This window comes from Brassica rapa, chromosome A05 (genome assembly GCF_000309985.2).
Source record: "Brassica rapa cultivar Chiifu-401-42 chromosome A05, CAAS_Brap_v3.01, whole genome shotgun sequence".
Lineage (NCBI taxonomy): Eukaryota > Viridiplantae > Streptophyta > Magnoliopsida > Brassicales > Brassicaceae > Brassica > Brassica rapa.
In genome coordinates, this window is record NC_024799.2 from 23,376,180 (window position 1) to 23,403,915 (window position 27,736).

Below are 27,736 nucleotides of genomic sequence, written 5' to 3' on the forward strand. Positions count from 1 at the left end.
ACCGTGTCGTTTCCTCCATGTACCTCGCTTCTTTAACGGCCTCGTTCGATTAAACATGTTCAGGGACCACATTTCAACTTACACGACTACACGTTTTGTGGAAAAGTATCAACAACTGTAAGTGATTCTGGTACCGCGAGATAGAGATCAGAGACAAAAAGACAAGATTTAATATTGAACACTGTCTCAGAAACAGAGCAGTGTTTAGTTTCATACAATGAGAAATTAAAACTTTTCTCAACGGTGTGGATACATAAAAAGTAAACTGTAATCCAACCGTAGTTACTTATTATTTTAGTTTTAAAAAAGAGATTATTCTTAAAAAAAAAAAGAAAAACAGAAAAGAGGACTCAGAAGTTTGTTTTCTCTCAGTGACTTAAACTCACTTAACCGGTGTTTTGCAGTCCTGCGGCAATACCTTTCATGGTTAAGATGAGCGTGTCCTCAAGTCCAGGCGCGTACTCACTCGTTGGGTTAAGCTTCACGAGCTCTTGTGCCGATTTGCTTGATTGCATGATCTCTTTGGAAATGTGTGGTCGCAGAGTCACATTGTAGTTAGGATCACGGATTCTCTTCAATGTGTAGGCTTGGCACACGTTGAGGGTCGTAATGTAAGAGTCACGCAGCCTAAGTCTCTGTTTCAAGTAAGGGTCTTCTTCGAGAAGGTCTCTGTGTCCAGCAGTCTGCAACAAAAGGACTTTAGTGGTACTTCAAGTAAAAATACGAAACAGAGGAAACAGAGGACTCTGTTTTTGTTTATTACCTGGAGGACGAGGCTCTTGGTTTCTTCAAAGTTGGTTCTGAGTTTCTCCCCAAAGGCCCATAGATCTTTCGAGACAAGAAGTTTGTCGTACAATGCAGCGATCCCGGGGTCTCCCTTGGCGAACACCATCTCAATAAGATCGATGGTAACTCGGAAGAAAGGCCAGTGTTTGTACATATCTTGCAGCATGTGAAGGTTCCGCACATCCTTCTTGATTGCATACCTGAAAGCTGCTCCAAATCCTAACCATACAGGAAGATGGAACCTTGTTTGTGTCCAAGCAAAGATCCATGGGATTGCTCTGAGAGACTCGATCCCACCGCTCGGTTTTCGCTTTGAAGGTCTGCTTCCGATGTTCATACGTCCATACTCCAGCTCAGGTGTAGCCTACACAAACCAAAACCAAACGGTTATAATACTTTGAACTATAAATCTTGGGGACAATTGGGAATACTTACAAGGCGGAAGTATTCGACAAATCGAGGCTCTTGGAACACAACAGATCGATACTCCTCGGTTGCAACAACCGCCATTGCATCGAGCAAAGCGCGCCACTCTGGTTTTGGCGAAACGGGAGGGTTCATACCATGCTCAAGAGTAGCAGCTGTGAAACGCTGAAGTGTTCTAAAACACAAGTGTTCCTCTCCAAACGATTGCTCAATGACTTCACCTTGAACAGTGACTCGGAGGGAGCCATTAACTGTATCCGGTGGCTGAGACAATATAGCAAGATGTGTTGGACCACCTCCTCTTCCGACTGTGCCACCACGGCCATGGAACATAGTCAGCTTCACTCCATATTTTTTAGCAACCTTCACAAGCTCCTCTTGAGCTTTGTACAGCTCCCAAGCAGCTGAGAGACGTCCAGCATCTTTCCCTGAATCTGAGTAACCGATCATAACCTCTTGTTTACCGTTAATGCGGTTTTTGTACCAGTCCAGAGAGAAGAGTCTTGAAACAGCTGCAGGAGCTGCTTCTAGATCAGCTAGCTTCTCAAAGAGTGGAACAACTCTGAGTGGCTTCTTCACGTGGCACTCGCGCTGTAAGAGCTCAACGGCAAGGACATCACTGGGTGAAGTTGCCATAGAGATAATGTAAGCTCCAAAGCAATCTGAAGGCAGCTCGGATATGACTTTGAATGTGTCCAGAACATCAGCAATCTCTTCGGTTTTGGGAAGATCTGGTCCGAATAGCGGACGCTTGCCGCTTAGTTCAGCTAGAAGCCATTCTTGCCGACGTTCTTCAGACCAGTCTCTGTAGGAGGAACCGTCTAAGTGCTTGGTGATAGCATCCAAAACATCGGTGTGACGTTCAGATTCTTGCCTAATGTCAAGCTTCACAAGGGAGAGTCCGAAGGTAGAGACTTGCCTCAAGAAATCAAGAAGGCTTCCATCAGCTATTGGGCGGTCACCACATGCACATAGTGATCGGTAACAAAGCTCAAGAGGCTCCAAGAACTGCGTAGATAGAACAAACAACAGGTTTGTTAGAATCAAGCAAAGACTAAGTAAAATAGACATTTGACAGAGTATAATATACATAGAGTTTGCTTACCTCTTCCACATTGGTGAAAGTAGCTTCTGCAGAGATGTCAGAGATTCCGTTACTCAGCAACTGACGAGAGCGTTCACGTGTGTGATAGAGTTTGTCCCTCACATCACCAAGAATCACACGGTATGGTTCAGTTGGAGGAATTGTCTTCCAGAACTCTGCATTGAGTCAAAAGAAAAAAAATGACTTAAGAATTGCAAAAGCACATTTGAATAAAGTTTTATGCTTCAAACCTATGTAATGTTTTGCAGCATCTTTCCTTGAGTTCCTGTGGATTTCATCAGCCTTGGCACGAAACTCATCAGTGCAACGCCACATAGACAACTGCCAAGAACAAAAAAAAATGAATCAAGAGGATCTTGTTGAAGGGAAAACATAAAAATGAGGAGATTTTCAGAAGAGATCAAAACCTCAAACATGAGATTCTCAATCTGGTTATAGTAGAAATTGGCTGCCATCATTCTAGCCAACAAGCACACGTCTCTAGTGACCTCAGGTGTGACCCTCGGATTACCTGAAATTCAGTTAAGTTGCTGAACAAGAGGAAACAAACAACAGAGAGTTTGGCTTGTAAGTAATGTGAAAAAAAAAAGAGTTTTGTACCATCACGATCACCGCCCATCCATGAAGAGAACTGAATCAGTGGGGCATTGTAAGGAACACGTTCATCAATTCCAATGTTCTTCAGAGCCGTGTCAACACGGCGAAGGAACTTAGGGACACCGTTCCAGATTGTCTCATGGAAATAGCTCATTCCAGCTCTCATTTCATCTTGTGGGGTTGGAGGTGTTCTCCTAATCTCATCTGTGCGGAATGCAGCTTGAATCTCTCTTTGGAGAGACTCATCAAGCTCCTGCTTGTCATCAGGAGTAATGTCCTTTGCATACAACTGAGCTAGACAATCTCTTATCCTGAGAAATCATTTTAAAGGTCAAAAGAGTTGTTTCACTGATCTCTCATTACAAAGTGTAACAAAAAAAAACTAACCTGCCGTGCTTCTGAAGTAAAGATCTACGCACCGACTGAGTAGGATGAGCAGTCAAAACCAAATCAACAGTCTGGTTCTTCAAAGCATCAAAGATCTCTTCAGGAGACTTACCAAGAACACCAACAAGCCTCTTGAAAGTCTCCTCGATATCAGACTCGGTAGTGGCAGAGCTCTCATCAGCGAAATCCCCCTTCTTCAGCTTCTTGATCCTTCTCCGGTAAGCAATCTGCACCTCCTCAGCCAAGTTGGCTAAGTTAAGCATGTGAGAGAAGGCCTTGGAGATAACAATGGAGTCGCCAGGATCCAAACTCGTGAGCACACTCCCTAGCTCCTCAAGCTTCTTAGGGTCACGTTTGCCTTCATACTCAGCAGAGAGCTCGTACAACTCTTGTACCTGTTACATTAAGACCATTTAAATTTAAATCAAACCTGTTAATGAATCTAAACGTAACTAAATAAAAAGTTCCATCTTCAAAGTGTCGTTTCATATTATTTAGAACCATGTTCAAAAAATATTAACTGTATATTTAGCTATGTAATTAAATAGCTTTGAAAGTTTATAGTCCTATAAATATATATATATATATATATATTTGACGTATTTTTGAAATTATAAACTCTATATTTATTAGTATATCTAAAAATTTTGACGATTAATATCTATATTACCATTAATGAATTTATATATAATTAACTATAAAATCAAAAACGATTTTTTATTTATAATATTAATATTTTTTTTCAAAAAGATAATTTTTATCTTGTGTTGTTATCTTAAAACATATTTTCAGTTATAAAATTTAAAATAAGATATAAAACTATTTATAATAATTAAGCGATTAAAGTCATTGTTACCCTTAATGAATTTTATATAAAATTAATTATATAATTAAAAACGAATTTTGATTCATAATATTAATTTTTTTAAAATAAGATAATTCTTATATATTGTGTTGTTATCTTAAAATTTATTTTTTCAATTATAAAGTTAGAAAATAACAAATAAACAATTTATCATTAAATATTAATAAACTAAATTTGTATAAATATATTTACTAAAATATTTTTAATATGTGAATGTTTTCTTTTAAAATTTCAGCATAATAATAAACATATATATATTTTAATTAAATTTACGTCATATATTTATATATAATTTAATGTTTAATTTATTTTTTTGAAAACACAAATAATAAGTTATCATGCTGATTTTTGAATCAATAAATTATAAATTAATATATATTTGTAAAATTTAAGTTTGCATGTGCGGGCAAAACATCTAGTTTATTAGTATATCTAAATTTTTTGAAGTTTTAGACCATAATTTATATATAATTTTCAAAAAAAAATTGTTTTAGATTTGGACCGTGTTAGACTGCTCCAATAGCTCATGCACGGCTCTGCATCTTTACAACGTGTTTTTCTAAAGGTTACGTGTTTTTTCTAAAGGTTTGAACTTTATGCGATCTGAGAAAATGAGTATCGATTTAATCAAAATAAAAATCAAGTTTTGGTACCGTTTCACGGAGATCCTCTCCATGCAAGTCCTGGAGAATGTCGAGGAAACGATCGAGGAGAAGAGCGTCGTACTCGATGAGTTTGTCGTCTTCACTCACTTTAGCAGGAACCAGTTGACGAAGCTGAGCATCAATGGACGCCATCTTCTCTATGTTACGACCCGCCATGATCGTTGATCAATCGCTCTACACACTCTTTCTGACTTCTTCTGTGATCATCAGATCAAAAGGAAAGGTTTTTTTGTTTTTATTAAATGATAAAAACAAAAATAATGCAAAATCTGTTGATTAATGACAAAAATCTCGCCGGTGGAATCGGGAATTCTATAACTGATCAAAACCCATAGTTAAAATAATAAAATCTTTTTAAAACAGAGTTTCAATGATTTTTAGACAACGAACCTTTTAAGAAGACAAGAAACTGTTATTGGTCTGAACTCTGAAAAGGTTATTAGATGGTGGAATCAGATTCAGAGATGAGAGCTAATGAGAGCGTATCCACTGTTTATATAGAGGAAGTGTGATAGGCGTCAGATGCGCGCTTTGAAAGTGAGGTTTAACCATTTCATTATTTTCTTTATTACTTTAATATGATCTTTTCTTTTTTTTTCTTTTTCTTTTATCATACTTTTTTATTGGAGTATAACTTAATTTGTTTTGTACCATACTTATCTAGTGGAAACAATATCCGCAAAGTCCATCTTATTTTTTGTAGTGAAGGAATAATACTGACGGATATTCTGCATCTTATTTAGGTATTAGTACAATCAGATTACATAACATAATGAAAGAATCTTTTCATTAACTCCATTCCATTTCATACCGTAAACAAAAGTTTGTTTACTTAGTTTTGTAAAAAAAAAAATGAATGAATGTAAAATTGTATTCAGTCAAATCTGTTTTTTTTAATGGTTGCATCTGGATTTTTAGTTTTCTTTAGGGCTGGGTTTTACAATAGACGTTTTGAATAAACTATTTCATTAGTTTTGTAGTTTACTTAATTGTATTGACCGTTAGAATTATATAGATTACAAAATAAGAAAATGAAACTATCAGTGATAGTAGATCACTAGATTGATTTATTATTTTGATTCGAAATATTATGCAAGCATTAAGTAATTTATATTAAGATTTACTGATCAAATACCTAATGGATCTTGATTTCTTAAGTTTTTTTCTTCTAAGAATCTTCTTCCTTGGTTACCTAGTTGTAAAATGTATAACAGGGTTTATGGAATTACGTTTAATAGGTTTCGTTTTGATCTTATCTTCTGTGTTTTTGGGTTAATTCTTAGTTCTGGTAGTAAACAATAATTGATTTTTTAGCTTATAAAACAGAAAGTTGACAAAAAGAAAAGCTTATAAAACAGAAAAGAAGATCATGCGAGTTCGTGCATGCACCTTGTCTATGCACGAAGATGCACAAATCTCTGGGGCTAGACGATAAAGTTGACTTTTTAAAAAGTTACTCCCTGAGTTTTAAAATAGATGATTTTTTAAAATGTTTTAAAATACTTGATGTTTTGATATTTTTATATTATTTTAGTTTTACAGAAAATTGTGTCACCAATGATGTTTTATAGTGGGTTTTATGATTGAATGAATTAGTTTTACTTTATATTTTTAATGTTACTTTTTAGGAAAAAGAATATGTTTTAATTCTTGTACATTCATCTAACACATCAAGTATTTTGAAACAGATGTAGTATTAAAATTTCAAGACCAATTATTCATTATACTTCTTAAAATATACTTTCCAGTATAGGTTTATGTATTCTCATTGCTTAGCAATGGAATATTCCAAATTTCGAATCATTGAATTTGTCATTATAATATGTACACAAGTCAACCAAGTTTGTAATTTCTTAGCATAAAAAGTGTTCTTGATCAATGATCTGTATCCAACTTGAGCACTTGTCTATCTGTTAGAATATTCGGTTCAAATGTAATTCATTTCACAATTTTACACAATTAGAAAGTTTCAGAAAAAAATATTACACAATTAGATCCCATATGTAACTACGTTCCAAACTATAGGATTAAAACAAGTCGTCTCAAACAATCCAAATATTGGAGTATAAAAAATAAAAATAAAAGTTCATGAAACTTTTAACAAGAAAACAAAAAGTCTGTGAATTTTAAAACTTATTAGAAAATTGGCTCTTGGGTATACTGATTCGTTCGAACATGTATCATTGACCCTTTTGTATTTATTTATAGGTTTGATGAATCATGGCGTCTTCTTAATTTGAAATTTAGCAATAATGCTGAATTAAATATAACAACTTTATAAAGTTTATAGCCTTATAGAGATCCCTTTCTTTTTTGTTTTTTTGAACACAATAGAGATCCCTTTCTACGTTAAAGAAATAGTTAGGTTCAGTTAGATAATATATTGAATGATAGCTAAAGTGGCTATAATAAAGTTATGCATAGTGGTCTGGCGTGGGATCAGTGTCGGTGATAATTAGGTTGACGTATTAGATGATAGTTAACATTATTTATCAGAAACATCCGGAGAGAGCGAGCCAACAGTGACAGAACTTTGAATAGTTAAAAAGTATAAATGGGATGATTCACGAAAGCAAACACGGCCAATGGCCATGGTAGACACAAAAGTGCAACTGTTCATTTTCCCGGGAAAATGGCAATCATAAATCTTATTCTCTTTTTTTGACCAAAATCATAAATCTTACTTTATAATTTATAAGTAATAATATGTTGCGAATTCATTTGACTTTGCATTATGTAAATTAACTTCTTTTTTTGAACAAATGTAAATTAGCTTACAATTTCATTCTTTTAAATACTCTTTCCGTAAGAATCATATTTTAGAAAAAAAAATATTTCAAAAAAATATATGTTTTACATTTTCGATGTATAAATTAATTAAAAATTGTAAATTAAAAAAATATAATGGTGTTTATAAAAAATTTATTGGTTAAAAATTGTGGGAAATAGTTGATATCAAAAAATAATGTATTGATAACTAAAATTTAATATGTTTTATTAATAAATGTGAAAAACTTAAAATATATATCTTTTTAAAATGGAGGGAGTATTCAGCAATTTGTAATTCATAACAAGCATTATACGGATTTGAATTCAGGTGATGACACAAAACAATGATACAACCATCCGAACGGTTTTGTCAAAAAAAAACATCAAACGTTTGACTCACGTATATACTAAACACACGTTATATTATATTTTAATTTTGTGTAAAACTTTATATATTGGCTCTTATCGGTAAATTTGTGAGAGTAAAAGAGTGATACAAAAATTTACACGTTTGACTCACATTATCAGGGGTACATTTTCTGTTTTTCTAAGTGAAGAAAAGATTTACAGGAAAATATTAATTTACTTGATAACAAAAATTGTTTTTCACTTTCTAATACTTTTTACCAATCAAAGCCATTGTTTCCTATAAATCATACAAGTGCTACTATATGTAATTATGATTTATCAGCCCATAACAACAAAAGAAGGAAAGAAGGCCCAATACCTGGAGTTATGTTTATATGCGTTTGTATTTCCGGTTAACATCCAGAAAATCTAACCGGGAAATCACATTGGATAACCAAATCAGACCAACCCAAATTGATTCAGACTGAGATTAGTGGCTTCTTTTTCTTTTTCTTTTTCTTTTTCAGTTCATGATACAAAAACAACCTACTTGGTTTCACATAGAAGATACAACAAATAAAGATCGAGAATACAAACAGGGAAAATTTTCAAACTCAAGACACTGTTAAAGTTAAAACCGGGACAGTGTCGACTGTTCTCAAAGCAAGTCACTCACTCTAGGATAAGATTATGAGTCAGAAACAGAAGTTTTTCTCTGATTCCTGCACCAAAAACCAAAGAGATTCAAACGTATGTTCACAAAACTAAAACAGAAAGGGGACTTGTCTCTCACCTGTCTATTCAACATTCCTCTCCTCAGGCAACCAGTTCAGATTCTGCAGGAACATGGTTTTGGAAAAACGTTTTGTAATCCAAGCTCCTTGCGGTTTCAAAGAAATGAGCCACGGCTTCCTCTGGTGTCCCTACCAAGACACCATGTCCTAGGTTGAGTATATGCCCTTTTGGTCCAGCACTCTTCACAACTCTTTACACAAAAACAAACATTCTCTTTCAGTTTCTTGAATTGAATATAAGCACAAAGTAAACAAACTACCTTTGAATTTCTTCAGTTAAAGCAGGAAGCGGAGAGAATAGGAAAGCTGGATCAACATTCCCCTGCACGCTAACATCGCTCCCAAGTCTCCTCCTTCCATCAGCCATATCTACAGTCCAGTCTAGTCCAATAACATCAGCTCCGGTTCCTTTCATCCGCTCAAGAAGGCCGCCGTTTCCATTGATGTAGAAAACTATCGGCGTGTCTGGACATCTTCTCTTCACAGCATCAATGATCTAGCAACATATAACGTTAGCCAAAAGAGAATCTTTTCAAGTCCTCAAAGAGGAAAAGTACTTAAAACTATATACCTCTTCAATGTAAGGTTTGGACCAGCGCTCCCACATCTCAGGAGTCAACTGCCCACCCCAAGAATCAAATATCTGTATGCAGTGAGCTCCGTGCTCAACTTGGTACACAACATACTCCGTAATAGCCTTAGTCAAATGAGACAAAAGAGCTCTCAGCACATTAGGTGCAGTATGACACATCCTCTTGATCACAGTATACGTCCGAGTCGTCCCTCCTTCAACTATATAAGTCGCTATCGTCCACGGAGCTCCAACGAAACCCAACACAGCAGCATGCTCCCCCACCTCTCGTCTCAGAATCTTCAGAGAGTCTCCAACGAACTGAAGCTTCTCAAGATCAATAGGATGCAGCTTTTTGAGATCATCTTCGGTTCTGATGGGGGACTGGATCACAGGGCCTTTGACTTCCTCGATGTCGAAAGGGACGCCGAAGGCGGGTAAGGGAGTGAGGATGTCGGAGAATATGATGACACCGTCTGGTTTAAAAGCTTGCCAAGGCTGCAGAGAGATCTCCACAATGAGATCAGTGTTCTCTGATCTCTCTCTGAAGGAAGGGTGCTTCAGGGCTAGCTTTTTGTAGACGGACATGTACCTTCCTGCTTGCCTCATCATCCAAGCTGGAGGACGAGTCACTGGTTGCCCCTTAGCAGCTTTAACCAATAAAGGATCTGATTTTTAAACAATGCGAGGGAGATTCATTAGGAAGGCTACAGATTCAACTGTGAGTAGTGACCTAAAGCTGGAAACTTTATCTACCAAGACTCAAAGCATGAAACTTTGGAGAAATTGGAGTAGAGGAGATACGAACCTGAGGATGAGGAGGAAGCTATGACGAGCTTCCGAGGAGAGTTAGTGTGTCTTCTTGGGTGAGAAACCAATCCTACATTGATGGGACTTGATCGGAACCCTATTGGCAACGATAAGCCCGAGGAGTAACATCTTGACGAGCTGCAAGCACTGTATTCAAGTCTCCGATTAGATTTAGCTAAAATAAGAAGAAAAAAATCGGAAAAAAATTGGAACTTTATCGGACCTGGTTGGTGATGATAAACTCATTCTCAATCACGCAAGAAGCTGGAGTTCGAAGATCAACTGCTGTCTGATTTTCCCGGCTCCTCCTTGGTCTGGTGTTTCCTTATCGCCGAGAGAAATGGGATTCAAGGTTTGACCTTTTTAAAGTCAATCATCTAGACGGCTGTACTGTAGCCACGTAGGATCTATCTGGATAATAGTAGGACCCACCTTCCGGATTTTCTTGCTCTTTGGGTGACACTTCCCGGTTCAATTTAAGAGGATGATTCAAATTAATCGGTTTATCAATCTTCAACTTATTTGTCATGTTTCCCGTCTGGTTAGAAGCTTCAGCCGTGGGGAGAGGCTTCAGTGTTTTCATCTTGGAAACAGTTTCAAAGCTTGTCATATAGAATGAGGTGTAGTTGAAGCTACTGATGTCGCTCTAGTTGCTCTGTGCTTCCATATCCATCGTCACTAGTAGCTATGTTTCATTTCGCAAATCTGATTACTCGGTTACTTTCTGTGAAACCAACCCATACAAACGTAGCAAAACTATTTGTTGAATCTTTGAAGCAAATAAATAGACACTATCTAGTTACAATGTTAACTACACACTAAAGAATCACTGCAATTTTCTTGTTCTTGATTAGATAACATATTATAGTTTAATAGCTCTTGTAATCAATTAGAGACTCTCTTAGCTATGCACAACAAGCTTGTGTAAAAGAAAAAAAATGAAAATGAAACGGTTACTTAAGACAGAGATCGGTTGAGCATAGAGACTTGGCCGGAATCTCCATTGAGTAAGAAGACTTCAAGAGGAATATAAGGAGAAGACGAAGAGTTTGATCCAAACCTATACGCAGGCTGCAACAACTTGCTACCTTTCGCACATTGAATCGTTAGAAGACGCGGCCCCGTTCTCATCTGCCACACCTGCTTTCAAAGTCCGTAGCAAAATCAAATCAAATCACGCCAAATAATCAAAACAACTATAATGTCTTTGAGAGAGAAGATGATAAACGTTACCTCGATGATGCCTTTGCGTGGCGCGTGAATGGCTAAGCATAGACAGTAATCGCTTTTCACCGGTTCTGTGTGATATACAGATTTTCCTTTATCTTTTTTGGCTAACATCTCCATGAACACGCAGCTGGCGTCACGATAACCCTGAAGCGGAAAAACTCTGTGAGCGAGAAAAAAGAAGTATGAAGGATGATGCTAAAACGAACCTTCCATAGTCGGACAACCACGAGAGCTTGAGTGTCTAGCAGAAGTATACGACCAAGAGAATCTGTTATAGCAGCTAATGTCCCGCTTGGGGATAACGTCAGCTTCTCGCCTTTCCTTGGGTAGTCCTTTATACATGTCAAGGATGAAGCTGGAGACCAACATTTTGAAAATGTCATGAATGCCCACATAATGATCTAGTCTAGTGAATGAAATCTACCTCGAGCGAATGATTGAGTCTTAGCTTCTGGCTTTCGCTTTGGTGACTGATCATTACTTCTCCAGATCAGTTTTGAAAAAGAAGCAATGGTTGAAGCAGCTGCAGGTACAACTTTTGATAGAATCGCTCCAACAAGCGATCTACCTCTATCTTCAGAGAGCCTTTCAAAGAAGCATAATAACTCTAATCAAACAAAAGAACATCAAAGAAAGTAACACCATCGAAAACGTTACCAACCTGTAAGCCGAGATAACAGCATCCTCTCCAATGGTCACTGCACAGTAATAACGTTGACTTGACTGTCAAACAAATAAAATCAGTAACAATTATAAATCAAATAGTATATCCTTCAAAAAAAAAAAATCAAATAGACATGACTAATCACCTGATGCTCCAGTAACGGAGGAGGCATTATGCCGGTGATAGTAGCATCAACGCACACACCGTTCTTGTTAACATTCCATATCTGATAAGGTAATCGTTGGTGCAAACTCCCAGTATCTTCCGGATCACCTTTTTTACTCTTTTGGTCCCAAAAGTTTGAATTTTTTTCTTGAAACCATTTCTGAAGCATACTCTATACAAATCATAAAGACAAAAACTCTCAGAACTTAACAGTTCCCATTACGTCAGAAGTATTTTTAAACACTAAACCTGAATGTTGGAGCCATCAAAGCGAGCAATAATGCCAGGCAACACAATGCTAATCTCCTCAGAGGATGTCTCTTGCATCAAATCTTTCTTAGTGCCACGTACTCTTAGTTTCAATATACGGCTAGGATGCACCAACTGTAACATATATACATAAGATCACTTGAAGTAACCAAACTAAATAACTGGGGTTCTTTCGGACAACAATTGTTTAAACCAAACATCAGTTTTAATATTATGAATTTTTTTTTTTACCTGTTTATGAATCAGATCACCGGCAATAGAGTAAACCAGGAGATAACCACAGGAGGTTCCGGCGAGGACGACTCTGACGTCGTCAAACACTAACCACTCGATCGCTGTGATAGATTCCGCCTCGATGGGAGACAGATCGGGTCTGATCTTGACGCGAAGAGAGTCGGGATCAGCCCAATTCACGATCAGGATGAGGAATCGATGGGCTAGGGCTATAGAGTGGGAATCGAGTGCGGAGATAAGGTTTGGATTGTTCACGAGCCACCCTTCTTTACCCGCGCCGAGCTCGGTGAGTTCCTCGCACGCGATGCAGCCTAGTTCCGTCAGGTGTATCCTCTTCGCCATCGCAAGTTTAATCGAAGAAAGAAAAAGAAAAAAAGACAGGATTTTTAGTTAGTTACTTTTATTGCTTGTCGGGTATTAACGTCTAACGCCGTCGTATTAATCAGCTTAAACGCCATCCATCGATTTTAAAACGGCGCCGTATTGGGTCGACTTAGTATTGATAGGCTTAATACGGCGTCGTATTATGTCGGCTTAATAGGCTTAGACGCAGCCGTACGGCCTAAACGGCGTCGTATGGTATTCATCTGCTCAATTAACAGGCCTAAACGCAGTCGTATTATATTATTACAGTATCTAATCGTCATCTCTGTCTCTCTCTCCGTCTCTTCGTTGTTTCACGGAAGGAAGAAATGTTAGGCCAAGACTTATCCTTTTCTAAAACCCTAAACCCTAGCTTCTTCATCTCCCCTTTCTCAATCCGCAAATCTCCACCCAACTCCTTCGCACGAAGAACTGTATCCGTTTTACCACTTACCGAGAGGAAGTTTACTTTCGGAGTCAAAAGCTCCGAGCTTTATGGTGGCTTCCGGCGAGACGTTCGCGCATTAGCGGGGCGGAGCAAGAAGAAACCCGGAGGCTCATCCGGCGGGAGGATAGAAGGAGACTCCGACACAAGAAAGCAGGCGAAGCGCAACGCCCGCGAGAAGTCCAAGAAGCTAGCGGAGTCTCTGTTCTACCGCCTCTACAACAACCCCGACAAGTCCCGGAGCAAGATCCTCAGCAGCCACCCGGACAAGTTCACCGAAGACGAGCTCGAGATGATCGGGCTCGGGTACGACAGGATGGTCCGGTTCATGGACAAGGACGACCCGAGGCTGCGCCACCCTCACGACTGGTTCAAGTACGGTGAGTTCGGGCCTTACTCGTGGCGCGGCGTCGTGGTCGGGGACCCCGTCCGCGGGACCATCTCCGACGAGTGCGTGACCATGTACGGGGAAGTGGCGAATCACGAGGAGTTTGAGAAGGTTGAGCAGCACGAGATGAATCTTGCGTTTCAGAAACGGGTCAAGGAGTTGGATTCGGGTGTTGGGTTGAGGTACTTTTGGGTTTTCGTTAGGCATCCCAAGTGGAGGTTGAGTGAGTTGCCGTGGGAGCAGTGGACGTTGGTGAGTGAGGTCGTTGTGGAGGTGGATAAGAAGAAGAGGTTGGATAAGTGGAACTTGATGGGGAGGTTGGGGAACAAGTCGAGGTCTTTGATATGTCAGTGCGCCGCTTGGTTTAGGCCTGATATTGTTTATGTGAAGAAGCCTGTGTTTCAGTGTAGGTTCGAGCCTCAGGAAGATTTTTTTAACTCGATTGTGCCTTATTTGAACCCCGTGACGGAGGCTGGATACGTGTTTGAGGTGGAGGATGATGATGGGAGGGTGGAGTTGAGTACTTACTATGGAGGGTTGTGTAAGATGTTGAAGGTGAGGCAAACCGCTTTTGTGGATGATGTGGTGAAGGCTTATGAGAAGTTGAGTGATGAGAAGAAGTCTAAGGTTTTGAGGTTTTTGCTTGGGAACCATCCGATTGAGTTGTTGCATCCGTATACTAAAGAGTGGAAAGCGAAGCTGGAGGAGATGGAGCTTGGGTGTGATGCTCCGGATGAAGATGAGGATGAGGTGATTAATAGTGGGAGCTCGGAGAAGGGTGAGTTTTCTGAATGGGTTGAAGATGAAGGTGGTGATAGCGAGATGGAGGAAGAAGAAGAGGATGATGATGATAATATGGTTGTTGATGTGGAAGGGAACGTGGAAGAAGACAGTTTGGAAGGTGAAGTAGATGAGGTTGATCCGGAACAGGATGAGAGGTATTGGGAAGAGCAATTCAAGAAAGCGACAAGTAATGCAGAGAGGATGGAGACGCTTGCGGAGATGAGCATGGTGGTTTCGGATAAGTTTTATGAGAAGCAGTTGAAGGCAATGGCGGAAAGAGAAGATGGAGATGGAGATTTTGGAGGAGATGAGTTGGAGATGAGAGGTAAGAAGGCGAAAGTGAAGCCAGAAGAATGGAAGACTGTAGGATATGGAAGGTGGATGAAGAAGATAAAGAAGAGTAGAATCCCACCTGAGCTCTTTCTTCGTGCTGCTGTTAGGCCCTTTGTTTACAGGAACCTTGTGAAAGAGATTGTTCTGACAAGACACGCTATTTTGGAAGGCGAGATTGGCCAAAATGAGTGATAATAATCAGTTCAGGTCTTGTCTGTTTTGATTATTACTGAGAGAATGTTTTATGTATGGTATTAGAGCATTAAGAAGAGATTATCCAAGAACTTTCCAACCTTATGTATGTAAAATGAAACGGAAATTGAAGCATTTTTTGTTGTCAATGGTTTTGTTATGTTGCTTGTGCTTCTCTTTTCTTGGATCAGTAAGCTCTGTACGCTGATAAGTTGATGCTTAAATGGCAGTGCCATGTACAAAAGCGCGTTGAGTTAAATACAACTGACAGTGTCATATTAAAAGACTGTTAAAGTTAAAGACGCATTGATTATAGTTTGATCACAAAAAGTATTCGTGCCTGACAAAAGAGATTTGCTAACATAACGCACAAGACTTAACAGCTGAGTTCCCTAACTTCAAGCGATAAAGTACTCCTCCGGAGTAAAAAACTTCAATCCATTCGCCTGCAACCAAAGAAAGTAGCTTTCTATCAGAACAGTCACGCAAATTATCTCGAGTATTGCTGAGATGTTTGTAACAAATACCTGCGCAAATTTAATGTCTGCGTCGCTGTGATCGCCTTTTCTTCCGGCTGCATCCCCAACATAGAACGATCTAATGATACAAAAGTTATAACCAAACTGAAGTGCTAGAGAGAACACAAACAAACAGATGGAGTTTAAATAGGAAAGAAAGCTGATGGACAAATGTGTGTAATCTTTCCAGCCTTGCTAGAAATTTCACAGCTAAATTCAAAATTTTAAGAGCAAGTTGGGAGAAAACGAACTTATCCATATCAATTTCAATTCCAGAGTTAAAGTGCTTCTTCATGAGTTGCCACATTCCAGGCTTGGGTTTGCGGTAAAGGTCATCTTTACCACCAGAACTTGCGACTCCACAGGCTATAAACACCTGCATACAGAACGAAACCATAATCAATCTTCAGATACCAGCATGTCAGAGAATTAAGAGTTTGGAAAATTGAAAAGTTCAAACGTTAGCTTATGAGAACTGGCAAGACAGAACTAACTTCAACATAGAGCTTTTGTCTGCGTCATAGTTTCTTTTGTATTACTAAATAATAATTAGGATTTGTTGAAGCAGTGTACGTGCTTGAGAAGATAAAATAACGCTGTTAACTATGGAAAACCAAACCGCACTTCACCTGAATGGGGACCTCCACGCGTTTGATAAAACTGTTGAGGCGTCCAATTTTCGAGTCAACAGCAGCTTGTCTTTTGTTTTTCCACCGGTCAATGTTGGACTCATTTGTGAAAATCACCTGATGACCATTTAAAATCAGTATCTCTATACGAACAAACTGAGACAATTCAGTAACATGGATTAGAGGGAATACAAAAGGAAAAGAAAGTACCAGCTTATAGCCTTGACTATAAAGACTTTGCAGTTTCTCAGGAATAGAAGGATACATAAGTGACCATGCATCTGCACCTACTCTGAGAAAGAGGAAAACGAAAATAATATGTGATTGCCTTTATAGAAATCATAAATAGTCAATGTAAGAGGTTCGAAACAGAGAAGAACAGCAAAATTCTGAGTGAACGAGTGGCTTCTTACTTTTTCACAGATGTGTTTGCAAGGCATCCATCAAAATCAAATGCAGCTATCTTCTCTGAATCATTAAGACCATCATCCTGTTAAGATGCAGCAAATGAATTAATCATTAAGACACAACATACACTGCCTTATATTTATACTAGGAAAATAACATCATATCTAAAAAAGATGATTTCTGACCCGCTCAAGGAATATTACAGTCTCAAACGCTTTCCACTTCGGTAATAGACTGGCATCCTGGAAAAAAAAAAGACAGTATTAGCAGCCAGAGAGATAAGATTGGAAAATGAATACGTATGTCACAGCTGCAAAGTCCCTAGGAATAAGATAAAGTTAACGGATAATACAGAACGTTAACTTATTACACACTAAGACTTACCCTGTACTTTTCCTTCACATCAGAAGCTGAAAAGGATATTTCTGCTTCAGCTACGACCTGAGAAGTTGACTCACTGGTGTTCATCTGCATAACACAATGTTTAAAATCAGTTAGGAGGATCTCTATCAGTAAGAACAGACTATCAACCATGAGCAGGTGTTTAAATACATATCTTATTGCTTGCATACCTTAGGTTTTCTAGTACTCGGTTGGTTCGCATTTGTTTGTACTTCATCTTCAACCAATACCTCCCCAACCTTCACAAAAAAAACAATCAATTACAGGACAATGAAAATTTAGCATTTACAAAATTATATTAGAAGAAGTGATTAATGCTATCTAATAACCTGAGAGTGTTTTCTTTTGTTTGTCTCCTCCGTTTGGTGGTGATCAGTTCCAGTCTCATCATTATCTTCGTCCATCTTCTGCAACCCCGCCAGGAAATGGAGTAAGAACTTAATTCAGAGAGGCCTCAAATATGTAAGCCTCGAAATGAAAGCAAATATCTGTGAAAGAGTTTTACTAGTAAACCTACCAAGGTCTTGTTCACGCATTGTTGGACCAGTTCCTTTAATGCATCTTGATCTCCATTCTGTTATTTTGTAACAAATGAATCAAATATAAAAGATGTGTCAGCACGACTAAGGCTGGTTATATGTTTGGGTGTTTATTCAACATGAACTAACAATGATGTCGTGCCATTGGTATATCTGAGAGTCAACGTGACGATTCTTTTTATCAAATATTCAACATGACACATCTATGTTCAAAATAAAATTATCTGTTTCAATTTATGATCCTAGTAACCAGAGGACATATGCAAACCCCAGAAGTTCTATCCACTTAACTGGAAATTCTTAATCTATAAATACAGACTAACCTGCAGCGATGAAAATCCACCAATGTGCTCTACGGAATCAACTGCAACTGATTCAACGGGGAAACATCCCAAGTGATGCCATTTAGTCATATCAAATCCCCGAGAGTCTCTGGTCACCATCCCTAATCTCAGTTCTTTAGCAGCAATCGGCTGAGAGCACTTCTTGCATGATGATCTGCTTGATTTGGCGTACTCAGCAATAACTTTTGAAGATGCAGAGGAACCTTTCGTCTCCTTAACTTTCTGCCCACTTTTTTCATCTGATCCGGCCTTTTTAATCTCTACCTCTTCCTCAACCTGTAAGCAGTTAAGAAATGTAATTTATTATACATTCTAAATCCACATGAGCAAACCATAATGAAGTAAGCCCTTTGCTATCTAGTAACCTGAGAATGTTTTCTTTTGTTTGTCTCCTCCGCTTGCCCTTTATCAGCTACAGATTCATCGTTAACTTCTTCCATCTTCTGCAAATCCACAAAGAAATGATATAAGAAGTTAGTACATAAAACACTATAAACACACTATCAAACAAGGTTTTTGCTAGTACATCTACCGAGGTCTTCTTCCCGCATTGTAGCACAAACTCCTTTAGTGCATCCTGGTCATCGCTCTGTTTAGCATAACAAATGAAGCAGTTATGCAATATACGGCAGTACAAACAAAGAAACTTATTACTTATATGTTTTGTAATTTATTCAACGGGAGACTGACAAAAAAATGACGCCATTGATATATTTGAAAATCCACGTGACATTGACAATACTTGTGAAATAGAATTATTGGTTTGATTTTATGATCTAAGTTACCGAAGGATATATTCAACCATCCAGAAGCTCTATCACCTTAACTAGAAAACTCCAAATATGTGATACAGACTACTAACCTGCAGTGATGAAAATCCACCAATCTCCTCTACAGAATCAACTGCAACTGATTCAACAGGGAAACATCCCAAGTGATGCCATTTAGTCATATCAAATCCCCGGGAGTCTCTAGTCACCATCCCCAACCTCAGTTCTCTAGCAGCAATCGTCTGAGAGCACTTCTTGCATGACGATCTGCTTGATTTAGCATACTCAGCAATAACGCTCGCAGAAGCAGAAGAACCTTTCGCCTCCTTAACCTTCTCCCCACTTATTTCATCTGATCCAGGATCTTTAATCTCTTCTTCCTTCTCATCGACCTGCTTCATTTCAACAGATACAAGCAGTTATATCAGTCTACATTCCAAATCTACATGAGCAAACAAGAGTGAACTATCTTATCTTACTTCTTTAGCACGCTCACCACACTGTTCCACCAGTTTCGCCAAAGCATCCTGATCATCTTTCTGCCACCATCACACAAATGCATTAACACAAATAACAGTAAATAATATTTTATTAACAAAACAAAAAAAAAGGTAAAAACTTTGGATGAGAAACGCTAACCTCTAAAGCGGATAAGCCTTTGACATCATCAACGGAATCAATCGCCACCGAATCGGTAGGGAAACACTCCAGATGGTGCCACCTGGTCATGTCGAATCCGCCAGGTCCCTTGCTAATCATCCCCACCCTTAAGGTTTTCGACGCGATCGCCTTCGAACACGCCTTGCACGAAGACCGGTTCGACTTCGCGTACTCCGCTACGATCGGCATCTTCTTTGATGGTAGAGACACTTTCCTCCTCGTTCTCGGAAAAAAGAGATTGGAAGAGTGGATAATCGAAAGAGAGGAAGAGTGAGAGTGATGAAAGACGAAGGAAGTTAAAACCATATGGCCATTGGGGGAGATTTCGAGAAAATTAGGGCTCAGTTCACATTTTCCCGCCATTCTGAAGTGGAAGAAGACTGTGGAATTGTAATTGACCTGGAGTATAAGGACTTGCATGTAAATACATATTGCTTTACAGTCTCAAGATAGAATTTCCTTTTTTTGTTTATTGGGCTTTAGTTTTATTTATTGGGCCGTTTTAACCTATAAAAGTCCAATAACTGACACTTGAGTTGGTTTCAAACTTTTCAGGGGGAATTCAACTTTATGGAACCTTTTTTTTTTTTTTTTGTAACGGTTAACTTTATGGAATTTCTCACTATTGTAAATTTTTTTTAACACTGGATAACTATAATTTTAGAAATATTACAGACGATTCTATAGCCGACAGTTTTACCTGCCATATAAGAATTCACGCATGACTGCATCACCTGAGCTACCCTGAGCATTATCATATGAGTATTCCTTGCGCCATACTTTAGATCTCTTGTAAGTTTTTTCTCTCTTAATTTGCATAGTTCCATCTTCTCCGAAAATTAAAATCTAGATCTTCTGATATAAAAGTATTAATAAATTCTTGGTCAAACCACTAGACCAAGGCGTTCACTATTGTAATTTTAAGTGATTTTTATGCTAACTATTATAAACTATAACCCTTTGATTTTTTTTCCATCTACTATAGGCATTACATATAAGCATAAATAAATTAATTGAAGTATAAACTTTCATAGTTAACTAAACATTACACAAAAAAGCGAACAACAACTAAAATTGCACGAGGATGCAAGGGAAATCAAAAGGTACACCAAGTGCGTAATTGGGAAGAGAGCTGTCCTCTGACCAAACAAATATAAAATGGCTATGTCACCAGTATCTTCGATTATTTGAATAAAATAATTTATGAAGAAGAATCTCTTATTTTTAACGAGGAAAAAAGAGAGAGAATCTCTTGCAGTTTTAACTCAGCCAACCAAACAAAACGCTAGGAATCGACGCCGTGATAGAAGGACGCGTACCATACCAAGTGTCTTCATGCATGTCTTCGAGAGATATTACCACGCCACGTTCACTTCATGTCTTTTGTAATAATGTTCTTTGACCTTTTTTTTCTGTATCCACTTGGTCTAAAGAAACCAACGATAACCCACGTCCCCCGATTCACGTGTATTTATTATTTTTTGTTTACAAAGAAACAAAAGCTTCAGTTAGTCCCATCTAATTTTTCAAACTGACTAAAAAGAGGGCAAGTTAACAAGACATAGTTCGACTTATATATCGTAAAACATGCATACATAACATAAGACAGTTTTCCATATTTCATAACCATGTAAAAACCAAACTCAATTTGGATAATAAAAACATGGTAAACACATATAATTATTATCTAACAACTATTAAATCCTCTCAATTCTTATTAGCTTTCCAAAACCGTTAACATGCGTTTTAGACGTTGGCACTTCGACGACGGTCGTGGCTACTCCCCCAACCAGAAACCCCCCTACGAAGCTCAGCCGCAGCAATGAGAAACTCGGCTTGTTGCAGCGGACTTAGGAGCTCCACCACACCTGTGATCGTTCTCAGTCGGAGATCATCGGCTCGATGAACGATCTCTGCTAGCCGTCGTATCCTCTGGTCGAGATTCGACACAGTTCCCATGACGAGCTCGCTCGCGTCGTCTTGCCACTCTGATAACTCTTCCGTTATCGCATTCTCTTCCTTTACCGTCTCGCATTGTAGCTCACTCACCTTCCTGCCTTTGACAAATTTAAACCTAATATTAAAATTTAAATAATCAAAATGTATATAGTTAGTCGTCCTCATGCTTACGTATCGAAGAACAACATAAAATAACACTTTTGCAACAACAAGAAAAACCATTACAACTACCAAAATAACAAAAATAATTAAATATTTATAATCATGATCAAATGCGTTTTAGAGATTGATTGTTTGTAATTTATGTTTTAGTTTTTGGTTTTGCTTTTGTAAAAACTTTTTATCAATCAAGTTTTTAGCTTTTAGTTTTTGTTTTTGTAAAAACCATTTCACTTGCCAATCAAGCTTTTTAACAAATAAATTCCCTAAAATTTAAGGAAACGACGGGATGTGGTAGCTCACTTGGTAAGGACCTTGTGGGCCAATTGTCATGCTCACGGGTTCGACGCCAAGCGGAGGCGAACTACCCATTCTGTCATCAAATGCGGTACTGGGTGTTGGGCCTTGTCCCCAGCCCAGGTAAAGCCCTCCCGGGTGAAGTGGACCGCTGCCTAACCGGGCCCAGGGGAATGACCCACGTAAGTGGGGAACCCCTGGATTATCAAAAAAAAAAAATTTAAGGAAACTTGTTTCTCAAAATTTTAACCAATTTGTGAAGAAAAGCCAAAAACCAATTTTTTGTGGATTTTCAATACAAAAACGAATTTTGTATAAAATACTATAGTTTAATTAATTAATAATTAAGTAAATAATGTTTTCATAAAGATAAAATTTCCATACAATTTTTTTTTATCAATTAACATTAATGTAAAATAATTTATGTGTTTCATATATGTAAATAATAGATAATATTAGTATTAGTTGTAACCAATTACTTACTAATATCTATAAATAAATTATTGAATAATTTTATTATACATACTAAACAACAACTAAAAATTATAAATTTAAAATATTATATCAATACAATATATTATATTAATTTGAAAAAACAGCCATTCAACTTCAAAAAAACAAAAATATTTTATGTAATAAAATCTATAAATAGTTTCAAAATTTTAAAATATTTTAATTTTAATAATTTATAAATATTTTATTAATTATATTTAAGTATAACACTTAAAAGTAAAATAATTTAAAACATGGTAATGTTTTTATTTAAAATAACAGCCCCTATATTTTGATAAATTTTAATGGTAATTTTTTAAAAAATTATTATTTTAAAATAATCTATTGCTTATTTTATAAAAAAAAACTAAGAATACAGCAAAACCAAAATCTAAAAACCAAAAACCAAAACTAAAAGCTGAAAATCAAAAATCAAAATCTAAAAGTTAAAAACTAAAAACCAAAATCTAAAACCAAAATCTAAAAACCAAAAACTAAAACCAGAAACTAATGGAAACAATCTATCACCTTAATCTCGAATGTTTTATATCTTGATTTCTCCATATGTTATCAACACAGAAAAATTAAAGTAAATAATCGAGTTAATGAAATATATACACAATCTATGACCATAATTTCTCTCTTTAATCTTCCCCTGTAATTAAAATTTTAAAGTCAACTTATGCTTGTGACAAGTATTGTTTTGGTAAGCACAGCTAGCTTGTTTTCACAAAAGTTATGATATTTTGGAATATCTTTTCATAAAACAATAAAGTCATTACATATTACATTTTTGATTGGTAAACTTAAGTATGTAACTAGGGTTTTGGTAAATAACCTGAATTGAGAAGGAGATAGATCACTGAGATCACCGGTACGAAACCCCCGGAGAATATCAACGATACGAGACTCAAACAAAATACTAGACTCGGTGTAAACCAGATGAAACAAGGTAGTTGGTCGCCAATCACCAACCCAATGGAGTGACCGTTCAAGAGCCGAAGACCAAGGAGCAGCCATAACTCCGACCACATCTTTCTCCGTCGTGGCCAACTTCGCCCTGTGGTACTCTCTACAAAGTTCCATCACTCTCTGCACCGCTTCCCTCAGCCGTTCCTCGTCACCGGTAGCAGAGTTGCGGTGGTGGTTTTGGACGGAGCGCAGGTGGTTGAGGTGGTGTTGTAGCTGCCCTATCCATGTGTGTTGAAATTTCTTGAAGCTCTCTATCGCTGTCTCTTGGCTCATTATTTTTGGGTCCTCCGTAGTGTTCGGGATGGTCGAGCCATTTTATATTATCTCAAACACTATGCTTTTATATAAAGATTTTTATTTGGTCACCGACTTTGTTATTGTATTAAACGTATACCTTATTGATTAGTCAAAAGAAAAGTAAAGTTCTATTTCTATCGCGTTGTGAATTGATGGTGTATTTTTTTGGACAAGTTACGTTACGTGTAAAACTGTATCCAGTTGTCAAAATTATAAGACTTGGCCAGCTTTGTAAATGATTCAGGTGTAAATGTGAAAACCGAACTGGTTTGGTCTCAAGTTCCGTAGATTCTATACCAAATCCAAGATAAAATGACAAATTTGAAATTTCAGTATATATTGGTGACAGGCAGCATACTGATACAAACCGGATTAGTTTAGGAATCAATCGTGAATCAGAGAATAAACCGGGTACGTTACCCACCGAGCCTGGACCCAGAGACGTTGTGGAGACATAAGATTCTCGGATAGGACTACTTTTGGGCCCATGAGATCTATCAAAAATATATTGGACCCATCTGATTATTATCTAACATATTTGGTCGGTGGATCAGAATAAGTAAAATATACTATAATGGACCCATCAGAGTGTTGTCATCCTATTATCTAAAACATATTTGGTCCGTGCTTCATTTTCATTTTAGAAGATATTTCAATTCCACTAACACAACATTTTATTCACTTTTAATCTTTCTGTTTGATGCACTAATTGATATCATAATTCATATTATAAAACCACAACATACAACTTGAAAGTATAGCCATGAGTCCATGACAATAATATCTTATTATTACGAATTATTTACATAAACAGAAGATAGTGACGATAACTAATAATAGATGGAGAACAGCTCAAAGATGCTTCTGTCTCTCTGATCAAATATTGACAAACAAAATAGTATAAAAAAAAAAAAAGAGGGCACAGTCGCATACTGCAATCCTTCCCTTAATCCAACGGTCAGCAAATTTTCTCCTCATTTATTTCCCCTAAACCAAAAATATCCCCACCACCTAAAATTACCTTAATACCCCTGGCGGAATCTATCCACTGTCCGGCGTTGACTTTGAACGAGAAAGGTAAACCTCGCATTGTATCGAAGTCTTACCGATTCTAAACCCAGGAACCACAGTAAACGCAACTCTCGGCTCAGATTCCGACAAGCACTCTTCCGACACGCTCTTCATGTACACTTCCGAGAATCTACAACCCTCAGAAACTCGAAAGATCGAAGCTTCGGGCTCCAAAGAGAACGCAAGGCAATGCAAGAGCCAAACCCGTTTCGCCATCTCCAAAAACGCACCGCAGAAACTCGTCTCGGGAAACTCCCCGGCAGAGACTTGGTTCCTCACGTGCGAATGTCCGAAGAAGGCAACCTCCATCTTCGGATGCACGAGCTGCAAATACTTACCCCTGCAGAACCTCGAGAATCTCGACTTGGGCCTTGACGCTATGTACTCTCTTACCTTCACCGATCTAAGCTCCGTGAACCTCTCCAAGAACATCTCTCTGCTCTTACTCGATGATGATTCGGTTGAGAAGTAAGGTAGATGAAACGCTTCGAACATTACTTTACAAACGAAATGCTCGAAGGCGAAACACGTGTGGTCTCGCTTGTAGTAGTACACTCCAGGCTGTATCGCATCAGCTGCTCTATCCACGTCCCAGCCGGAGAATCTCATTTGCTGAACCATTGTTTTGACGAATCCTCTGATAGACTTGACTGTGTGATGCAGATAAGTAACGAAATGAGTTGGACTATTATGATCGCTTTGGTTAAATCTCTTTTCCATCAACTTGTTCTGACTCGTTAAATCTTGAAACTTCTCTTTGAGAAAGAGTATCTCAGAGTCTTTAAGCTTCAACTGACACTCCATCTTCTTCCCAGTGATCTCGTAAGTCTTCAACAAACTTCTCAGCTCTTGAATCTCCGCGAGGACAAGAGTTCTATCGGGGTTACTATCAAACTCCTTCTTCAAGAAACTCTGTTTCATCTCAGACAATGTCTTCAGCTCCGACACCACCAAGCTGTCTGCTCTCTGGATCCCAGCTGGATCGTACGGTGACTGAGCGTACTGCAGCTGCGCGTAGCCTGATTTAATCGAAGAGACCGTGGCGAAGAGCTTTGCGAGAAGAGCTTCCATGGCGAGTCTTTTCTCATACTCTTCCTCGAGTTTGTCGAACGACTCTGAAAGATTTGCAGCATTCTTCACCAAGTCTTTGTCACCTTCTGGAACCACACCGGTTAGCTTTTTAACGTTGATGACTTTCACAAACGCGCGTCTGAGTTTTCCTTTTCCTGAAGCAACAACATCCAGTGGCTTCACAGTCTCCATCTGCAAAGATAAAATGATAAGGAAGAAAGTTATGAATGGGACTTGGCAATGGATGTCAATATCTAAATAAAAAGGAAAAGGTAAAAGCAAAATTTAGATCTAGGACCATTAATGGAACTTTGTAAGAGCAGATAAGGAGTTTGAAGAGATGATGATCTCACTAATGGCTAACACTACACTTTTTATTGTCACAAAGGAGAGAAGTAATGTAATGCATATACATTTATATATAAAAGTACACAGAGAGGGGAGATACATGCCTACAATATCAAGTGGACACAGATTGATCCAAAGTTATGGGGACAATGTGGCTCATATATATAAAAGAAAATGTGTCTTTTTATTTTATTTGAAGGAATAAACAATCAAGAAATGTCCAAGGAAGAAGAATAAACAACTTGCGTGTGTAGTACCATTTTCTTTTTCATGATCCGATCTACTTTTTTCTAATTAATGTTCTGAAAATCTTTTGGTTTGCTATATATGTAGTGGGGCTCTATAGTCAAAATATGCTGCTATAGAATCAAACAAATAACATAGAATAAAAATTTGTACCCAAATGGGTTATCTGCAGAGAGAACACATGACACATGCAAATAATTCAACACCACCCCTCTGTTCTCATTTTCTATTTAACATTTTCTTGAAAAGAAACAGTCAAGAAAAAAGTGCAAAAGAGAGTACAAAAAGAGCTAATGAGTTTAAATACATGTAGATACTCTTGAGTTATCAATTATGGAACACTGAGAAACAAAAGGATTAGAGTAATTCAGGAATCATAATTGCTAGGAACCAAAATCAGTTTAAACTAGAATCCAAGGATCAAAAAGTGCCCCCACACACAAAAACACACATGCTTGTATGCATATGGTTCTATTGAATGGTCATTTGATTCCACTCATTTGAAAAAAGATAAAGGTAGGGCAGACTCTAAGCCTAACATAGCTACCTAACATTTTGTACAGTCACAGACTTACTACTCACAAAAACATTCATATTCTCTATTTCACTTAACCATATCACTTTTTGTTTTTGAATATTAACCCAAGGATCTAGTGATTAAGTAACCTAGAAATGAACTCAGGTTTTCTATGATCTGTTTGTTAGTTGTTTACACTTCATTGTAGAGTGAATCTGAAGAAAAAAAAAAGAAATGAACAGAAATGACAGACTAACCTCTTCTTTAAACCCTTACAGATTAAATCAATCATAAGAAACTTCAAATCACTACCTACTGAAAAGAAGGGTAGGAAACAAAGAACAGATAAATAGAATGCAATACTCCTTATGTGCACGCAATGTGAATTCAAGAACCATGGTATGGATTTTCAACGATGGGATTTTTGATAAGCCTCGCAAGTTACTTATTGATTGTAAACTAGAGAAACAAAACCGAATCATTTAGAAGAAAGAAAACAAGATTTGAACAGATGTTGATTAGCAAACCTGATCGAAGAAAATACACTCTCCCCGGTAATATTCTCTCTGCTTTATCACTTCCTATCGACAATATGGGCAAAACGAAAAAGAGATAAAGATAAAGATTCCTTGGCGGTTTCAAGACAAACCCGGAGCTCGAGAATACAAGAAGAAAAAGAAAAAGTGTTAAGCTTTCGAAGTTTAGAGAGAGAAAGAAGTGTAGACTAGTAGGGGGAGGTGAAAGAGTAAATGACAGAGAGAGGTGAAGCAGAGTGAGCCTTGGGAAGTTCAAAAGACTCAAGTTTCCTGATATACCCTCGTAACTTAAGAGATATTTACACCGACAT

General features: G+C 37.7%; 7 protein-coding genes across 18 annotated transcripts; 1 reads left to right on the forward strand and 6 right to left on the reverse strand.

Moving 5' to 3' along the window:
* Positions 1-147: 147 nt before the first annotated feature.
* LOC103869972 (phosphoenolpyruvate carboxylase 3) lies at positions 148-6,250 on the reverse strand. 3 transcript variants are annotated; one of them, XM_009148057.3, is made up of 10 exons: positions 5,222-6,250; positions 4,820-5,025; positions 3,302-3,696; positions 2,918-3,225; positions 2,725-2,828; positions 2,548-2,638; positions 2,318-2,472; positions 1,222-2,220; positions 764-1,150; positions 387-683 (listed from the first exon to the last, which is right to left on the reverse strand). In XM_009148057.3, the coding sequence occupies exons 2-10, from the start codon at positions 4,985-4,987 to the stop codon at positions 387-389; spliced, it is 2,904 nt and encodes a 967-aa protein (XP_009146305.2). In that variant the 5' UTR covers positions 4,988-5,025; positions 5,222-6,250. The 3 variants fall into 3 exon arrangements, with proteins under 3 accessions (XP_033148653.1, XP_009146305.2, XP_009146304.2); XM_009148056.2 differs by having other exon boundaries at positions 4,820-5,028; positions 5,222-6,249; XM_033292762.1 differs by lacking the exon at positions 5,222-6,250 and having other exon boundaries at positions 148-683; positions 4,820-4,987.
* Positions 6,251-8,407: 2,157 nt separating this feature from the next.
* LOC103869973 (uroporphyrinogen decarboxylase 1, chloroplastic) lies at positions 8,408-10,600 on the reverse strand. 3 transcript variants are annotated; one of them, XM_009148059.3, is made up of 6 exons: positions 10,347-10,600; positions 10,122-10,270; positions 9,314-9,981; positions 9,003-9,238; positions 8,742-8,933; positions 8,408-8,670 (listed from the first exon to the last, which is right to left on the reverse strand). In XM_009148059.3, exons 1-5 carry the CDS (start codon positions 10,367-10,369, stop codon positions 8,765-8,767), a joined length of 1,245 nt encoding a protein of 414 aa, XP_009146307.1. In that variant the 5' UTR covers positions 10,370-10,600; the 3' UTR covers positions 8,408-8,670; positions 8,742-8,764. The 3 variants fall into 3 exon arrangements, with proteins under 3 accessions (XP_009146307.1, XP_033148691.1, XP_033148692.1); XM_033292800.1 differs by having other exon boundaries at positions 9,314-9,985; positions 10,102-10,270; XM_033292801.1 differs by having other exon boundaries at positions 9,314-9,985; positions 10,110-10,270; positions 10,347-10,440.
* A 271-nt stretch (positions 10,601-10,871) lies between these two features.
* LOC103869974 (rab3 GTPase-activating protein non-catalytic subunit) lies at positions 10,872-13,113 on the reverse strand. The gene is made up of 8 exons (XM_009148060.3): positions 12,684-13,113; positions 12,432-12,566; positions 12,163-12,354; positions 12,015-12,076; positions 11,778-11,938; positions 11,560-11,708; positions 11,357-11,497; positions 10,872-11,263 (listed from the first exon to the last, which is right to left on the reverse strand). The coding sequence occupies exons 1-8, from the start codon at positions 13,026-13,028 to the stop codon at positions 11,081-11,083; spliced, it is 1,368 nt and encodes a 455-aa protein (XP_009146308.1). The 5' UTR covers positions 13,029-13,113; the 3' UTR covers positions 10,872-11,080.
* A 50-nt stretch (positions 13,114-13,163) lies between these two features.
* LOC103869975 lies at positions 13,164-15,355 on the forward strand. Its single transcript, XM_009148061.3, has one exon. It carries the CDS (start codon positions 13,379-13,381, stop codon positions 15,188-15,190), a length of 1,812 nt encoding a protein of 603 aa, XP_009146309.2. The 5' UTR covers positions 13,164-13,378; the 3' UTR covers positions 15,191-15,355.
* A 47-nt stretch (positions 15,356-15,402) lies between these two features.
* On the reverse strand, positions 15,403-20,113 carry LOC103869977 (polynucleotide 3'-phosphatase ZDP). Of its 4 annotated transcripts, none has more exons than XM_009148063.3 (17): positions 19,440-20,113; positions 19,280-19,339; positions 18,893-19,192; positions 18,557-18,619; positions 18,396-18,473; positions 18,010-18,306; positions 17,665-17,721; positions 17,477-17,554; positions 17,318-17,386; positions 17,130-17,213; positions 16,931-16,987; positions 16,751-16,827; positions 16,548-16,629; positions 16,338-16,454; positions 15,960-16,084; positions 15,718-15,787; positions 15,403-15,636 (listed from the first exon to the last, which is right to left on the reverse strand). In XM_009148063.3, the coding sequence occupies exons 1-17, from the start codon at positions 19,878-19,880 to the stop codon at positions 15,589-15,591; spliced, it is 2,103 nt and encodes a 700-aa protein (XP_009146311.3). In that variant the 5' UTR covers positions 19,881-20,113; the 3' UTR covers positions 15,403-15,588. The 4 variants fall into 4 exon arrangements, with proteins under 4 accessions (XP_009146311.3, XP_009146312.3, XP_033148660.1 ...); XM_009148064.3 differs by having other exon boundaries at positions 18,563-18,619; positions 18,893-19,195; XM_033292769.1 differs by having other exon boundaries at positions 15,718-15,764; positions 18,893-19,195.
* On the reverse strand, positions 20,039-24,145 carry LOC103870151 (protein DELAY OF GERMINATION 1). Of its 4 annotated transcripts, none has more exons than XM_033292825.1 (2): positions 23,206-24,145; positions 20,039-21,513 (listed from the first exon to the last, which is right to left on the reverse strand). In XM_033292825.1, the coding sequence occupies exons 1-2, from the start codon at positions 23,610-23,612 to the stop codon at positions 21,207-21,209; spliced, it is 714 nt and encodes a 237-aa protein (XP_033148716.1). In that variant the 5' UTR covers positions 23,613-24,145; the 3' UTR covers positions 20,039-21,206. The 4 variants fall into 4 exon arrangements, 2 of the variants coding, with proteins under 2 accessions (XP_033148716.1, XP_009146508.1); XM_009148260.3 differs by having other exon boundaries at positions 20,039-21,534; XR_004458580.1 differs by lacking the exon at positions 23,206-24,145 and adding an exon at positions 21,882-22,583 and having other exon boundaries at positions 21,374-21,513.
* A 257-nt stretch (positions 24,146-24,402) lies between these two features.
* On the reverse strand, positions 24,403-27,655 carry LOC103869980 (protein GRAVITROPIC IN THE LIGHT 1). Of its 2 annotated transcripts, none has more exons than XM_009148068.3 (2): positions 27,417-27,655; positions 24,403-25,970 (listed from the first exon to the last, which is right to left on the reverse strand). In XM_009148068.3, exon 2 carries the CDS (start codon positions 25,968-25,970, stop codon positions 24,678-24,680), a length of 1,293 nt encoding a protein of 430 aa, XP_009146316.1. In that variant the 5' UTR covers positions 27,417-27,655; the 3' UTR covers positions 24,403-24,677. The 2 variants fall into 2 exon arrangements, with proteins under 2 accessions (XP_009146316.1, XP_009146315.1); XM_009148067.3 differs by lacking the exon at positions 27,417-27,655 and adding an exon at positions 26,077-27,379.
* Between the last annotated feature and the right edge of the window lie 81 nt (positions 27,656-27,736).

Excerpts from the sequence above, each read along its gene's own strand:
- LOC103869972 (XM_033292762.1), bottom strand. The coding sequence starts at position 4,987 with ATGGCGGGTCGTAACATAGAGAAGATGGCGTCCATTGATGCTCAGCTT. Across the intron at positions 2,829-2,917 it reads GATGGGCGGTGATCGTGATG|GTAATCCGAGGGTCACACCT; the intron begins GTACAAAACTCT and ends ACTGAATTTCAG. Across the intron at positions 2,473-2,547 it reads TGCTGCAAAACATTACATAG|AGTTCTGGAAGACAATTCCT; the intron begins GTTTGAAGCATA and ends GACTCAATGCAG.
- LOC103869973 (XM_033292800.1), bottom strand. The coding sequence starts at position 10,369 with ATGAGTTTATCATCACCAACCAG. Across the intron at positions 10,271-10,346 it reads AGTTTATCATCACCAACCAG|TGCTTGCAGCTCGTCAAGAT; the intron begins GTCCGATAAAGT and ends ACTTGAATACAG. Across the intron at positions 9,986-10,101 it reads GTTCGTATCTCCTCTACTCC|TCAGATCCTTTATTGGTTAA; the intron begins AATTTCTCCAAA and ends ATTGTTTAAAAA.
- LOC103869974 (XM_009148060.3), bottom strand. The coding sequence starts at position 13,028 with ATGGCGAAGAGGATACACCTGACGGAACTAGGCTGCATCGCGTGCGAG. Across the intron at positions 12,355-12,431 it reads TTGATGGCTCCAACATTCAG|AGTATGCTTCAGAAATGGTT; the intron begins GTTTAGTGTTTA and ends TGATTTGTATAG. Across the intron at positions 12,077-12,162 it reads CTCCGTTACTGGAGCATCAG|TCAAGTCAACGTTATTACTG; the intron begins GTGATTAGTCAT and ends TTTGTTTGACAG.
- LOC103869975 (XM_009148061.3), top strand. The coding sequence starts at position 13,379 with ATGTTAGGCCAAGACTTATCCTTTTCTAAAACCCTAAACCCTAGCTTC.
- LOC103869977 (XM_009148062.3), bottom strand. The coding sequence starts at position 19,880 with ATGCAAGTCCTTATACTCCAGGTCAATTACAATTCCACAGTCTTCTTC. Across the intron at positions 18,307-18,395 it reads ACAAAAGAAAACATTCTCAG|GTTGAGGAAGAGGTAGAGAT; the intron begins GTTACTAGATAG and ends AACTGCTTACAG. Across the intron at positions 17,214-17,317 it reads CGAGTACTAGAAAACCTAAG|ATGAACACCAGTGAGTCAAC; the intron begins GTATGCAAGCAA and ends TGTGTTATGCAG.
- LOC103870151 (XM_009148260.3), bottom strand. The coding sequence starts at position 23,612 with ATGAGCCAAGAGACAGCGATAGAGAGCTTCAAGAAATTTCAACACACA. Across the intron at positions 21,535-23,205 it reads CTATCTCCTTCTCAATTCAG|GTTTAAATTTGTCAAAGGCA; the intron begins GTTATTTACCAA and ends TTTTAATATTAG.